Here is a 14751-nt window from a genome sequence, read left to right as displayed (position 1 = left end):
ATTCTTTTTCAAGAGTAGACATCAGCGGTGTCTCGTTATAAGGAGTTAATGTGAGGTCAGAAAAAACTAATTATTTGAGATCATAAAAATGAATAAAATAAACTAAAATTCTTAAGGAAACCATGGGTTTGGAGAAGGATCCTCATATATATTTCAGAAGTGGAGAAAATGAGATAGAAATAAGATCGTCTCTTTTGAAGGTTTTTCTCACTGAATTTTGCCTTGAGTCTGCCATTGCCACAACCTCTTCCCTTTCCCCTAGTCCAAGGCAGGCACTGGTCCTAGTCTACCACCATATATTCCAGTCACATTCTGGACCGCAGACAGCAAGGAATGTGTTATTAATGACCTGTTCCAGGAAAATTTTCCACGGGAATATGCGTGTGTGTTAGAATATATTGACGTGAATAGTCGATGTCTTGACATCTTACAGTTCAAACCCAGATTGGAATTATGTGAATATGAGCTTAAGGCTGCTGGAGCCTCCCATGGTCAAAATGATACAAGAGTAAAGAAGATTAGGGAAACACCATGTTGGAATCATCTGCTGCAGACGAGAACACACATATAGTTTTATTCATTTAAAGCCATTTTCAAGGACATAAACAGAAATGTCCCACCTCCTTTATTTTTTTTCCTAATCACAGGAAATATCTTCCATTGGTGGTCAAAGTGGAAATAGCACTGAGAGTGGAAATTACATTGTCTATGTACCTGCCAGAGTCTGGCAGCACTCAGCATGTAGCAAATGCTCAAATGTAGTTGATAGATTATAGTGACGTCTTCCTAGTTTAACATTCTTTCTATGTAGGGTAGTAACGTCTCTGAATATGAAAAAGAATCGTGAAATAGGGTAAATATTCCCTGAGGTTTGGCATCGTAAGTAATTATGTTATTTTCAAGCATGATCTTCTTTCTCAGAATGTCTATAGCACTTAGTGTCTGCATTCTATAATCTGACAGCTAATTGTATATTAATGATTTTTCAAAGGTTGTGAATGTCTAAGTCTTTTTGTTCCTAAGGGGTAAAACCTGATTTCTGACTCTTTTGTGTCTTTCTCAACTCCTGTTTCATGCTGGTCAGAGAGCAGGTGCTGATAAAACCTATTGACTTGGCTCTAGTAGTTTATGCAGACATTGGATAGGCAATTTGGTTATTTCAAGCATTATAGCATTTGAATAAGAAGATCTAGATATGAAACAGGCTCTCAAAATTACTTGCTATGACCATTGACAAATTACCTTTACTTATTTATTTTCTTATTTTCTCTTTGAACATTTGTAAATTAGGGATAGGGATTTTTTTTCCCTTGATCATGGAAGCTCAATTGCAATTATTTGATAAAATACTTAGTGAACTGGAAAATATTCTACAAATACAAATATTGATTATCCTTTGTAATTTGGGTACTCCTCGTGGCACTTTTTCTATCATTCTTTCTTGCTTTGCCTAAAGGCTAAAAGTAGGTAGGCAGTGCAGCCAAGAGCCTAGAAGAGGAGTTAGGGGAAGTTAAGACAGACGGAGATGTGTAAGCGGTGCTGCTTGTACAAAGACAGGGCTGAGGACTGGCCACTTAGAGCTGCCCCAGTGGGGTGTGGAGGCCACAGTGTCAGCCCCATAGAAAGATAGATGGAATGGGTTCTTTATTGTACCTCATTATTATTTTTTGCTTTCCTGAAAACAGTGGTGCAAAAGAGACTCTACGAAAAATGTAGATGTGGAAGAAATTAAAGATAGCTTAGGGACGGCATGGAGCAGTCACTTACATTTTTCATCTGGTGCGGATTCTCCCTACTGCAGAGGGAAAAAATGAAAAAACAAACGAACTACTACTGCTGTGACTACTACTACACCTTATCCAAGGAACAGGCCAGTGAGAAACCGCATTCTGCAGCCCTTATTCAGCCTATTTTTTTAACGTAAGAAAGCTGTCCTAAACAAGAAACATGATGATACAGTCTACTACAATGGCCTATGTTCATCCTCTGAAGGAGGACGGGGCGAAGGGAGCTGTGGTCACTCCATGCAAAGACCAGAGAGACATGGAGGCTGCATGCAGAGTGCCTTCAGAAATGGGGGTAAATAAGTCTCTTGGAAGCTGTGAACGTTAATGTCTAAAAAAAAAGAAAACAGAAAACAGAAAAAAAATAGTTTAAGGGACACTATCATTTTCTATTGGTGAGGCTTCCTGATCTTGGGGAGGTTCTGGAAAGTTTATTTCTGTTTCTTCTTCTTCTTCTTCTTCTTCTTCTTGGACTGGAATAATTTCAATGTCCTCTTCGTTCTTTGGCTGGGAAGATATTTCAATCTGCTCAACCACTTCTTCTTTTATTTCAATTGTCTGTTCCTTTTTTTCTTCTGCTGACAGGAGAACTACATTCTGGAATACAAAATTGAACCAACTTTTCTTGACCTTTATCACTGGCACATTTCTCAACAATCTGTATGAATATCAAATGCCTCCTGGTTTTTAGTCTATTTATGTTATTTTCTATATGCTTCCCAATACCAGGATTGATTTCCCAGGTGCTCAAATCCTTATCAGATCACTTATCAAGGCTCGTCCTCAAGGCCAGCAGATACTTGCCACTTTGCCTGGAATGATCACACAGTGTTTGGGAGATAACACTGCAATAATAGGGGAATTTAGATTTTAGTTTTGATTGGCCTTTACTGGAGATAACCTTGGGAAAGTTAACTTTCTCTCTCCAATCCTGTCTTCCTCATCTGCAAAATGAAGGAATTGATGATGATTTCTAAATTCTCTTCCAAAGCTAACATCCTATGGTTCTGAAGCAGTTGATAATAGATTTGTCACTGGGATATTCATATCTCCCAATTGTGGAGCCTCTTTGAACCTATTGTTTTGGAAGAGGGATTAGAAGGAAAGAGGGGAGGAGAAGGGAATACTGAGAAATGAGGTGGAAGAAATAGTGGCTTTAATCAGCCTTCAGTCATCCTGTTTTTATGCATTAAGTATGGAATTCTGAAGTCAAGAGGGATGACTTGAAGTCCAGCAAGGCTAGTAAGAGGATGCACACAGCATAGGACTGTATCCTCTGTCTAACCTTTAAACTTATTTCAGATTTCAAGACATTTTTCTCCATTACTGGTATTTTCTGCTTTCCAGAAATATGCTAGGATAACTTTTCATGATGTTCCCAGGCTCATCAGATTACACTCTCCATAAATGACTCTTTGTAGATGTGATTTTCCTACAGGGAGTTTGTGAACAGCATGGCTTCTACTTACAGCTTTGGGTCTGGAGCATATTTTTTTCCATTCATTCTCAACAGTGCCAGCTGTCACAAGTTTTTGGAGGAAGGCAAAGAGGAGCATCACTGCAAAATTGCCCTGAAGAACAGAAAAATGAGGGTGAAAATGTAATAATGAAAATATAAGAATATGGTTGGTGCTCAGTAAATGACTGTTGACTAAAAGTAAATGATTAAAAGATCAATTCTTTAGGGAAATAATGACTGACTGTGAGAACTGCTAGTATCTGCATAACCCTAACCCTTAGCACAACCCCTGGCACATAACAGATAGTGCATGTTGCTGACAGAAAGTAAAGCAGTAGGGCTTCCCTGGTGGCGCAGTGGTTGAGAATCTGCCTGCCAATGCAGGGCACACGGGTTCGAGCCCTGGTCTGGGAAGATCCCATATGCCGCGGAGCAACTGGGCCCGTGAGCCACAACTACTGAGCCTGTGCGTCTGGAGCCTGTGCTCCGCAACAAGAGAGGCCGCGATAGTGAGAGGCCCGCGCACCGCGATGAAGAGTGGCCCCCGCTTGCCGCAACTGGAGAAAGCCCTTGCACAGAAACGAAGACCCAACACAGCCAAAAATAAATAAATAAATAAAAATAAAGGAATTCCTTTAAAAAAAAAAAGAAAGTAAAGCAGTAATAATTAGTTGAAGAATCAATTCTGTGTAGGCAAGAACAATTATTGAGTCCCCAATTGAACTGTATCCAGCTTTAGGTGGTATGGTATCGCACTAAGGAAATCTCTCCACACTTGGGAGATGCATTTTTTTCCCCTTCAAACTCTACACTAAAAACTCCTTGAGGCAAATGATGTTTATTACAACTTAGGTTCTTCAGTGTTCATCTTAATCAATAATAATAATAATAATAAATATTCTGTTAATAATATAATAATAATAAATGTTAAAGCAAACACTTAAATAGCACTTTCTATGTACCAGACACTGTTCTAAGTGCTTTCCATGTATTAACTCATCCCTCAAAACAGCCCTATAAATACTATAAACAGTAAATACTATTACCTTCCCCATTTTACAGTTGAAAAAAATGAGACAGTGTGATCAGAATTCTTTCTCAACGCCATATAGGCACTAAGTAGCAGACACAGACAGTCTGGATCTAGAGTTGATGGTCATAAGAAAAATGCCATACTTCTTCCCTGAAAATACATCCAGTTTCACACTTACCAAGAACAAAAACCGTATGCTGTCACAATATTGCATAGATAGAGAGTTTTTCTCAGTGGGGTTAGCTGGTTCACAGTTGTATATGTTAATATGTGGTGTGGGAGCCTTAGTAAGGTTCAGACTCTCCATTTTAAAAAAATGGGAAATTGTCAGATTAAATATGTCCATGATCAAAAAAATTATTCCAGAAATAGCAGCAAAGAGGCTCAATGAGTTCATTATTATTCTCCCTCTGACCTGAAATAGAGACATAAAGATTTATTAATTGAGTTTAATTACCAATTGAAGAATATAAGCTAGGAAGGAATTCCAGATTCCATTCCCCTGACTCAGAAACGTACTACACCTAAATCATACTAAGCTCTATTTCTCTCAGTTGTTTTTAGTCTCTTTTTCACTATAAAATGAAAACCTTCACGTCTGAAGCTTGTCCCTTTCTCAGATTTCCCCTTCTCATTTATGTCACCACCATCCAATCAGTTCATCAAGAAAACATCCTAGGAGTGATCCTTGTACTTCCTTTCACTGCCACTGCCACCAGAATACTAGTAGGCATTCAATACACAATTGTTGAGTAAATGAAATGAATAGTATTCAGATTATATCACAGTGAAGCAGGATGGTATTGTGGGTATAGGTAGGGAAAGAGCAGATAGACCCCTCTAGGTCTGTACCATCAAGTGGAAACAAGCAAATAGTAACACCTATTCCCTCCCTGTTGACACAGGTTGCAGTCAGCCCCAGTCAATCATCTTTCAAATTACAAGTAAGGCTGATGTCTCCGGGTAGCACAGGTAAGAGGATGTCAGTGTGAATGTGCTACTTTGCCGGGATGATAAAAGTTCGAAACAGGAAGATATGTGCAAAAAGTACCATAATGGTGTGGGGTTATTGATGATTATCTTAAGACACACATATTTCATCCCTGGTTGTATGACCTACAGATGGCAAGTCAGTAGAACTGACTGTATTTGGAGAATAAATACAACTTGATCTTCATAAACAGTTTTTCTTTTCCCCCAAACTGAGTTTGTCAGACCACCTCTAAAGAGGAGCCATCTCAATCTCCTCAATCTCCCATTGACTTCGGAAGTGACTCAAATTAGTAATAGCTTAGTAAGTGGAGAAAAGTTGAAGAAGGAAGCTTGCTGGTAAGCTCTTGACCTGTACAGAATCAGGGGTTCTTCCTGGGTGTAAATGTGTCCTGAGGGGTTATATGAACAGGACCACTCTAGCTCTTTATAGCCTCTGAAGCACCCTCATATATATTACTCCATTTTATCCTCAGGAGAGTTTCATACGATAGCAAGGACTATTATCTCCATTTTATAGGTTAAAATTCAGAGGTACATAGGGGTAAACTGACTTGCTCAGGGTTATAGCTGAAGGTTACCTAGGACTTGAGTCAGTCATAGCATTGATTAGACAGTGTTCCTAAATGCTGGTCTGAGATAAATGACAAGATTTTCAAAGAGATCTCAGTCTCACACAGCATCTCACATTCCTAAGACCATAAGCATGCTCTTCAACGATCTGCCTTTAATTCTGTTTCCATGAGTATCTCATTTCCATGTTTTTTATGAATAAAATCACAACAGCATCATAGAGGATCTTTTGCTTTTTAGGATTGAGCGATAACTCAGTGCTACTGTAACTCCAAAGGTCTTCAAGGGTCCTTGTTTTCAACTGAGAAAATAGCTACTTCTCTGATGTGTGGGAAAGAAGGACATACGATTACTTGCCAAACTCTTCATGGAGTTGTTCTCTACTGCTGCCAGGAGTGATCCAGAAATGATATACTGTAAAAAGAGAGGTGGTGGGTGGGGAAAGGCGGGGGCGAGATGGGAGAAGCAGCAGAGAGAGAGAGGGGGGCAGAGAAGGAGATCACTTTTTAACATTGAGAACCGGTTGTAAAAAAGCTATCCACACTTGCAACCACTTTCACTAAACTATTCAGTCCTTTTTAATGGATTTATTCATTTTTCAGCATATTTCTCCTTTATTCAGGCTCAATCACATTCAGTCCGTGCCTTTTATTCAATCAAATGGGGAGCTGTGACTAGGAATATAGTAAGACCAGAGGCAGAATTCACATTTCCATGTCAATTAGTACTCACACTGTGAATTTAAAAGTTTTATTTTCAGTTTTCCTTTTTTTAATTTGGGGAATTGCTCTTTGGAGTTCACAGTGTTTTAAATGGCGTTGCTGGCAATGATGAGTGAATTGATGTAGAAGAAGTACTTGGCCTGAATGTCGTAGGCACTTCATTAAAACGTGGGCTGCTGCTACAGGAAGTGGTCATTCTTTCTCATCTTCCTTTTCTACTATTCAAGCTGTAAGATGGAGGAAACTCTTGCACTAATCCATCTCTCCTTGTTCTGAAAATTTCAATCCTGGACCTGTCTTCATAGTCGCATCTATGAAGGTGTAATGGTGATGAAAACATCTCTGTCCCATACCACATCCAGACAGGGTTACAAGCTTGGAAAACATGCACATGAAACAGCCATAAGGAGTACTGCTCTGCTGATAAGTGAGAGGAGATTTGTTTGGGATGGGACTAATTTCATCACGTGAGATAGTAACTAAAGAGAATTGTAGGGAAGAAGGGCCAGGTGGGAGGAAGTGGGATACTCCTGCACCCTCTTGCTTTCTGAAACACCATGCTCTACAGTCCTAATGTCTAGTACCCAGCCCACTTCGTGCCAGACATTGACTTTGGAGAGGTCCTGCTTTGAGAATCTTTCCTCCCTGTGTAGATCCATGTCGGGCAGCTTTCTCTGAATTCCCATGAAGCATGACCACTGACTCCCAGCCATGGGATTCATGCTCGGTGTAGTCGACCTCTCTTTCCACTAAATCACATCAACCAGATAACCTATTCCCTACTCCTATGCCTTCCTCAACACAGAAATAATCTGGTATATTCCTGTGGAGCTTTTTAACCTTTTTGTCTGTATCACTCCCCAAATGGTTGTTAATTTTTACTCACCATAATGCCTCCCCATAGAGGGTACCACAAAGTTACACAGATGGGTGCATAGACCTCCACGTGGATCAACAGGAGGCCACCCAGGGCAATGTGGAAGAGCCCATTCATAATCTGGACAGCCTGGGGAGAGAATAGGGGCACTGATGGATGAACTGAAGTCATCGTCAAGTCAGAAAGCGAAGGTGAGGCCGGAAGCCCTGGTTCCTGACCTGGATGGGGCTGTGTAAGATGTCCAAAGCAAGCGGTGAAGGTGCCAAGACCTTTGTCTCGTTCCGATTCATTTTCCCCACCACCTGGGGCATTTCCAAGGCAGGTATATGTGGTGTGCTGGTGATGAACTGGGATGGGAGACCCCTAACTATGCAAGCCTCAAGATCAAGTGGGGGCATAAGATCATCATGATAATCTCTCTGTACGTCCCTGATTTGGCCCACTGTGCCAGACATAAAGATCACCTCAGGTGGGATCAAATACCTTCCAGTCGGATTGAATTTTGTACCTGGCCTACAGCATCTGCTTCTGTAGGCCAGAGAGTCCCTAGGATGTGGAATGGAAGGCAACTGACTTACCCCCAAAGCCTTAGATTCCCTCATGAAGAAGCTCTGTGTGGCGCCCACCACTGAAGGCACCCTCCTGGGAATTAGTTTCTGAACAGGCTGCATGGCAATAGGGCCTGCTGGGAAAGCCCCACTCATGGAATTCCTGGGCGTCGTCATTTCACCCTCAAAAGTCCTAAAAATAAAACAAATAATAAAATGAGGAGAGAGAGAACAGGATTCTTGGCAGTCTTTTATCTCGTGTTGTGCACCTGAATACTTTCCTCTGTATTCTCTCTGTGGGTGTCACTGATGGCAGGCACGGCCTCTTCCTAGTGACTTTGGATCTAAAGCAAGGCCTCCTGCCATGTTCTAAGACAGGATCCGGAGGAGGCATCTCATGCAAGGGTTTATGGGCCCGGGGACTCCCTGCCAGTATTCCTGACAGCCACATTTGGGACATGTTTTCTCTTTGTAGAGAACATCATACTCATATTCTGTATGTTCTGTGTGTCTGTCATTTCTGGCTGCTTTTCTTGTGCTTTAATATTGGAAAATGTGTTTTGTGTGGGCTCGTCCTTGTCCCTTTGCTTACCTGCTTTAGTCCATTGGGATGGGCCAGAGTCACCATGATGGAGGATGGTGAAGACTGTTGGAGTCGAGAGGGGCCGATTCAGTCTTCCCCCCTCCCACTAACTCTGCCACCTTGAGTAAATCACTTCAAGGAGGCTCTTGAAGGTTCTGTGTAAGACTGTGGCCTCTGAATCAGACTGCCTACGTTTAGATCATGATTCTTCTATTTGCCGTGAAACTCTGGGTAAGTTCTTTAAACTCTCTGGGCCTCAACTTCTTCAACTGTAAAATGGGGATAGTAATCATTCTTATCTCATAGGGTTGCTGTGAGACTTAAATGGGCTGATGGTGCGTGCATGGCTGGTTTCTTTCCGTTCAGGGATAGCTCAAATGTCAGCCTCTCAAAGAAGCCTTTCCTGAACCCTCAGTCCACAATGCGTCTCTCTCACAACATCCCATTTTATTTATTTGGTAGCACTTATCACTGTGAGGAATTACTGTATTTGCTTGCTTGTTTACTGTCAGTCTCTCCCCACTAGAATAGAAATTCCTTGTGTTCTCTCTTGTTTAGTATTTAAAATTATGCCTGGATTTAGTAGTTTCTTCATGAATATTATTGACGAAGTAAATGTATGCAAAGCACCCATGTTTGAATCATTATTAGCTGCTTTTGTTCTTGTTCTTGTTCTTAATATTTTTACCTTTAGGAGCAGTAGTTTCTATTTTTCCCATCTGAAAAATGAGAACAATACCCCTTTCAGAGACATGTTGTGAGAAATAAATAAGTTAACATAAGTGAAAGTGCCTAGTACACAGGCAGAAAGTAGTAAATGCTATTTGTCCTTCGAATTCATGATCAATTTCTGAATAGAAATGTCCCTTTCCAGCTCTAACATTTTAAGACTGTTCTACCTTCTTCATCATGTGATTCCCTTCAGTATTCATTTCTTTATGTCAGTTACTTACATGAATTCTGTTGGGTCTTTCCTGGGCCCTGGAAATCTCTCTTTAGGGACACAGTTTTGGTCTTGTCTTTACTGACTGTAAGTCATGTAAGGGGCCTTGGAGGCCAAGGCTGTCTGTCCAGCTTGCTTATCTCCCTGAAGTCACACAGGGCTGGGCACCTGCAGGTATGCTGGAAGACAGGGGCTCGGGAGTCTCCCAGGCCTCACATCTGTACCCACTTCCTAGTAACAGAGACGTTTCACATCTGGCATCTCATCTGAGCCTCACAGGGTAGACAAGGGATGAATCGTTGCCTCTGTTTTGTAGAAAGGGTAACAAGGGCACCGAGAAGTTAGGTAACTTGTTCAAAGTTACACAGCCATCAGAGATTTAAAACGAGGGCTTGGACCTAGCCAACAAGGTATCTGTGGTACCAGGCTGCTTTGTCCCCCGTGGGGAATAGGAATTCAGCCTTTCACTTATGAATCTCTTCCTTTTCCTTCAAATAGATGTGCGATTTGGGTGACTATAAATCAGTTGAAAACAGAGTATCTGTCTGGGCCATGGCTGAAGGGGCAGAGGGGAGGCTGTGGGTGCTTCACACTTGATTTTGCCCCAGCCCTGGATTACCAGATGTCATGTGGTCTTAGGGATCTGCTTTGCACCACAAACCACCCCACGAGACCACCAGCAAGAGGGAATATTTTAATATAGACCACTAAGGTTTTTACAGACGGATTCAGGCAGAGTTTTTAGGGCCAGTCAGAACCTCAGAAACCATTCCGTTCATTTGATAAATGAGGAAACTGTGGCCCAAGGATGAGACATGCCTTGTTAAAGACCTTGCGCTTAGTGATGGAGCCAAACCAGAAAGGCAGCCCCTAGGGCTCGGAGGCTCGTGCTTTTTCTGCTGCACCTCGGGCTGGACCACATAGTCAGAGTTGTTCACTGAGCACCCACTCTGTGCTACTTAGTTCCCACTCTCCCACACCTTCCCTACGAAGTGGGCATTTTTTTTTTTCTGCAGGTGTGGAAATGGGGGTTCTGAGAGGTTAATTAATTTTCCCACGGTAAGTATGGAATGAGCTGAGGTTACCACACTCCTCTCCAGAGGGCTCTTTTTTTTTTTTTAATTTATTTATTTATGTATTTATTTTTGGGTGTGTTGGGTCTTCGTTTCTGTGCAAGGGCTTTCTCTAGTTGTGGCAAGCGGGGGCCACTCCCCATCGCGGTGCGCGGGCCTCTCACTGTCGCGGCCTCTCTTGTTGCGGAGCACAGGCTCCAGACGCACAGGCTCAGTAAATTGTGGCTCACGGGCCTAGTTGCTCCGCGGCATGTGGGATCTTCCCAGACCAGGGCTCGAACCCGTGTGCCCTGTGTTAGCAGGCAGATTCTCAACCACTGCGCCACCAGGGAAGCCCCAGAGGGCTCATTTTAATGAGGACAATTTAAAAAGCAAAGGTCATCAATTATCTGGACAGAAGGAGATGATTGGACTCCCATTGTTTTAATTTCTCCTCACTTTTCATCTGCCTAAGGCTGTGTCTGTATTATTAGTGAGATAAACCTTTTATGTAAACAAGTCCTACTTGGGCTTTGTCTGCCATGACTAATGGCAGTAATGACCATTGGAGGGGAATATTTTATTTCTCTTAAAATGATGTCTCACTATGGCAGCTATATTTCTACAAAGCCTTCAACACATACTACTGTAAAATAGTTTATAAACACAAACATACTTGTTTCTCTATGCTACTTCATTTTTTATGGCATATGTGTGTGTGTGTGTATATATATATGCATGCCAGGTCATTGTAGACTGACTGGGTAATGAAAGATTTTATTCATTTTATTCTATGGGAATATATGAAACTAGACCACACACTCATCAGGTTATTGTAGATTCCTGTAGCCTTACCCTATATATATATTTTTTTTAATTGTTCACCATGACTGTTTGTCCCAACTCAAAGACTCAATGCTCAAAGACTAATTGGTACACTAGTAGTGGTTACTGATCACATTGGTCAAAATGTGGTCATAAGATTTTATTATCACTGAACTATACTAAAATCAGGACTCAGTTTATCAGACACTGCCCTGTTTTATTACAGCAATTTCTGCAAATCTTCTTGGGTTTGTAAAAGGCACCACTATTTCCGTGTCCTTCTACTGAAGAAGATCTCACAGCGTTTATGGGCTTTGGTTTGAATGATGACTTTTAGGGTCTAATAATTCCATCATTTACTCAGAAGTTCAAAGCTGCCCAGCTCTTGTTACCTCCACTTCCTCCTTTGCCGCTCAGATAGTTTTGCATTTTTATCCCTTGTGGCCTCCTGTGCGCTTGTCTCTGAGGAATAATGTTCTTAATACTTCCTTTTCCTCTGCCTTTGCTCTACAGCCCGTCTCCTTCTACCGTGACGTTAGTCCTTCAAAGAGATTGGTTGCATCTTCAACCTCTTGCTATATTTGGGGAGTATGGAGCAGGAAGAGCTAGCCCTAGCTCTGTTGCTTGCTACCTTTGTGATCTGATCTCTCTATTCAAAGTTTTGTTTTGAGAACATGAGATAATTTGCAATTTATAAACTACTAAAGGCTCAAAGAATAATTATCATCACTGGAACCTTTGTCATGATTAAAATGTGCTGCAGTGTCTCCCCAGTCCCAAAACCCCTTCCTTTAATCCAGGACTGTCCCAGCCACTGCCCAGTTTCCCCAGTCCTATACTCCCAGCTTCTTAAAAGCTCCCTCTCTGCTTCCACTTCCTCACTACCCACTCACTCCTCGACACTTGGCGGCTGCGTCCTGCCAGAGCCACTCAGGTGAAACTGCCTTCTTCAAAGACTGTGTTGCAGGGACTTCCCTGGCAGTCCAGTGGTTAAGACTCTGTGCTTCTACTGCAGGGGGCACAGGTCTGATCCCTGGTTGGGGAACTAAGATCCTGCAGGCCACCAAGATCCTGCATGCCACTACGACCCCGCATGCTGCGAGGTGGGGGCATAAAAGCTCCACGAGAGAAAGAACGTGCTGCGAAGCCAGGCATCATCCCTCGGATGGCTTCACATCTGTATCCCTGTCACCCAGGCTTAAAAAGTTGGAGCCGTATTCCTCTCCAGCTCCTTCATCTCCCACGTGGAACCGATGGCTAAGTCAGGCAACTTCTACCTCTGTAAAGTATCTTATTTTGCAGGTGCCAGTGTCACCTCATGAGTTTGACTCTCATTTCCTCTCCTCTCATTTCCTCTGCTGGTTTAGCACAGAAATCTTGCTTTTCTACCTTCCGTCTCTCTCTTTTCTAACCCATCCTCCACAAGGCAGCTAGATCAGACTCCCTTAAATCCCTGCTGAAGTTACGCTCTTCCTGAACTTGAACTCATCTCCGATCTGTCATTGCCTGCGGGGGAAACCCTTTACCTGGTCGCTCACAGCCTCTACGTAATTTCTTAAGCTCACATCCCACTACTCCCCACGGAGCCACTGGTCTGGATGCGGCTCCCTCTTTCGTCCTTGAACCCTCTCAACTTTGAAATGCTTCTCCTCCCACCCCTTTCACTTTCAGTGCCACTGCCCATCAGACATTCACATCACCCGAGGCTCTTTCTGGCCAGGAATTCTCCTTCAAAGCCCACAGCTGTTTGCATTCCTTACTTGTCACCAAGGGTTTTCTTTCTCATGTCATATTGTTAGTCCCTCTAACGGAGTGTAAATTCCTTTTGGGAACGCATTACTAGGATTACACAGGGATCCTGTTTCCTACACACTATGAGCTCAAGAAATGGTAAACTGAACATTAAACTGAACTACTTCCTCGGGACAGGTTTACGGACACTCAGGATGTCGGACCAAAAGGTGATTAATTTCATCTCACCGGTCAATCAGTGCGATCAAGCCATGTTATGGGAAACAGGGGAAGGGAATGTTATATACTGGTTTCAGGAGACAATGATGGCAGGGTTAGAGATCGTCTTTGTAAGCTTTCATCAGATCTTCCTAGAGGAAGATCCAGTGCCCACTCTCTCGGTTTCTGTGATGGATTTGAGGCAGGGTTTTGTGCTCGATTTGGTGTCCACCAATCCCCTCCAGAAAATGTTCTCCTGAGAGGCTTAACAACGTCTAGGGGTATTCACATTTAGTGGGATAGCTTTGGAGACAAAAGCATTTAAAGTGAGAGGCGTGGAGTTATTTTCATTACAGCCGTGACTGTTTATTTTCTTATTTGGTTCGAGGCTGTTGTAAGAGCGTCAGGATTTTAGCTCATTTATTCTTCATAACGCAGTGGGTATTACTATTGCCCCCACTTTATAGGTGAGGAAACCGAGGAACATAGAGGTTTAGTAACTTGCCTGAGGTTATATGGCTTGTTGATGGTAGAGCTCAGGTTTGAGCCCAGCAGGTAGTAACCATGCTTTAATCTACATGTGGCAATTTACTACTTTTGTAGATTGGCCAGGGTCATTCGAGAGAGAGAGAGAGAGAGAGAGAGAGAGAGAGAGAGAGAGTGAGTGGTTCAGGTAGTAGGTGGACAGCAGGCCTTGGTATCACCCTTCCTCAAACGATGACACTATCAGAAGACCTGACCAGGGAAGCCCTAGAATTAAAGCCAAGAATCTCCAGTCTCCCAAACCATCCTATGCCTTATCTGTCACTCCCTTTTAGTCACTTAAACAAAGCAAATGGATTCCTTACCTGAGTCTCCAAGGTCTTAAGGCTCAAGGGCTGACGTGGATGCTTGCTGCTGAGTTCACTTAGACAGCTAGGTTTTCAAGTACACAGCGGGCGAGTGAGATGGGCCAGGCCTAGGATCACTGATAGATACCAGGTGACAGGAAATTAGTGGCTTCTGCTACCTTGGGTTTCGCCCCAATTACTTCAGTTTAATACACACTTATCAGAGCCGGAGAGGATATACAAAAAAGTTTCTGCCTTACCAGGAGGTTTCACTTCTTGAAAAAGATCCCAGGGGACTGCCGGGCGTACTTTACACTGCCTGAATTAGAAGAACTGTGTAGGCCCCCACCCTGTAAGCAGGTGTGGATGGGGGGGTCCCCAAGGGCACGAAGGGCTCTAGAAATTCTGCAAAGATGGGCTGTTAGGACTTTTACCTTTTTCTGTTACTTGTTTAGGAGTGGGTAGGCGGGAAGGAGGCATCCATGCAGAGAGATTCAAGAATTATTAAGCCCGTACCCTTGGAAGTGTTGTGTGTATCCTCTTCAAATGTCATCCTCATTTGCCCACACTTAGGGTTCGAGT

The 14751-nt window shown here is 42.7% G+C and overlaps 1 protein-coding gene across 1 annotated transcript; it reads right to left on the bottom strand.

Annotated features, from left to right (window-relative positions):
- Positions 1 to 545: 545 nt before the first annotated feature.
- LOC118899641 (B-lymphocyte antigen CD20-like) lies at positions 546 to 14270 on the bottom strand. The gene is made up of 7 exons (XM_036861411.1): positions 14188 to 14270; positions 8017 to 8179; positions 7448 to 7567; positions 6197 to 6253; positions 4455 to 4691; positions 3254 to 3355; positions 546 to 2381 (listed from the first exon to the last, which is right to left on the bottom strand). Exons 2-7 carry the CDS (start codon positions 8161 to 8163, stop codon positions 2154 to 2156), a joined length of 891 nt encoding a protein of 296 aa, XP_036717306.1. The 5' UTR covers positions 8164 to 8179; positions 14188 to 14270; the 3' UTR covers positions 546 to 2153.
- Between the last annotated feature and the right edge of the window lie 481 nt (positions 14271 to 14751).

Source organism: Balaenoptera musculus, chromosome 8 (assembly GCF_009873245.2).
Source record: "Balaenoptera musculus isolate JJ_BM4_2016_0621 chromosome 8, mBalMus1.pri.v3, whole genome shotgun sequence".
NCBI lineage: Eukaryota > Metazoa > Chordata > Mammalia > Artiodactyla > Balaenopteridae > Balaenoptera > Balaenoptera musculus.
This window is presented reverse-complemented; position numbering and strand designations above follow the sequence as displayed.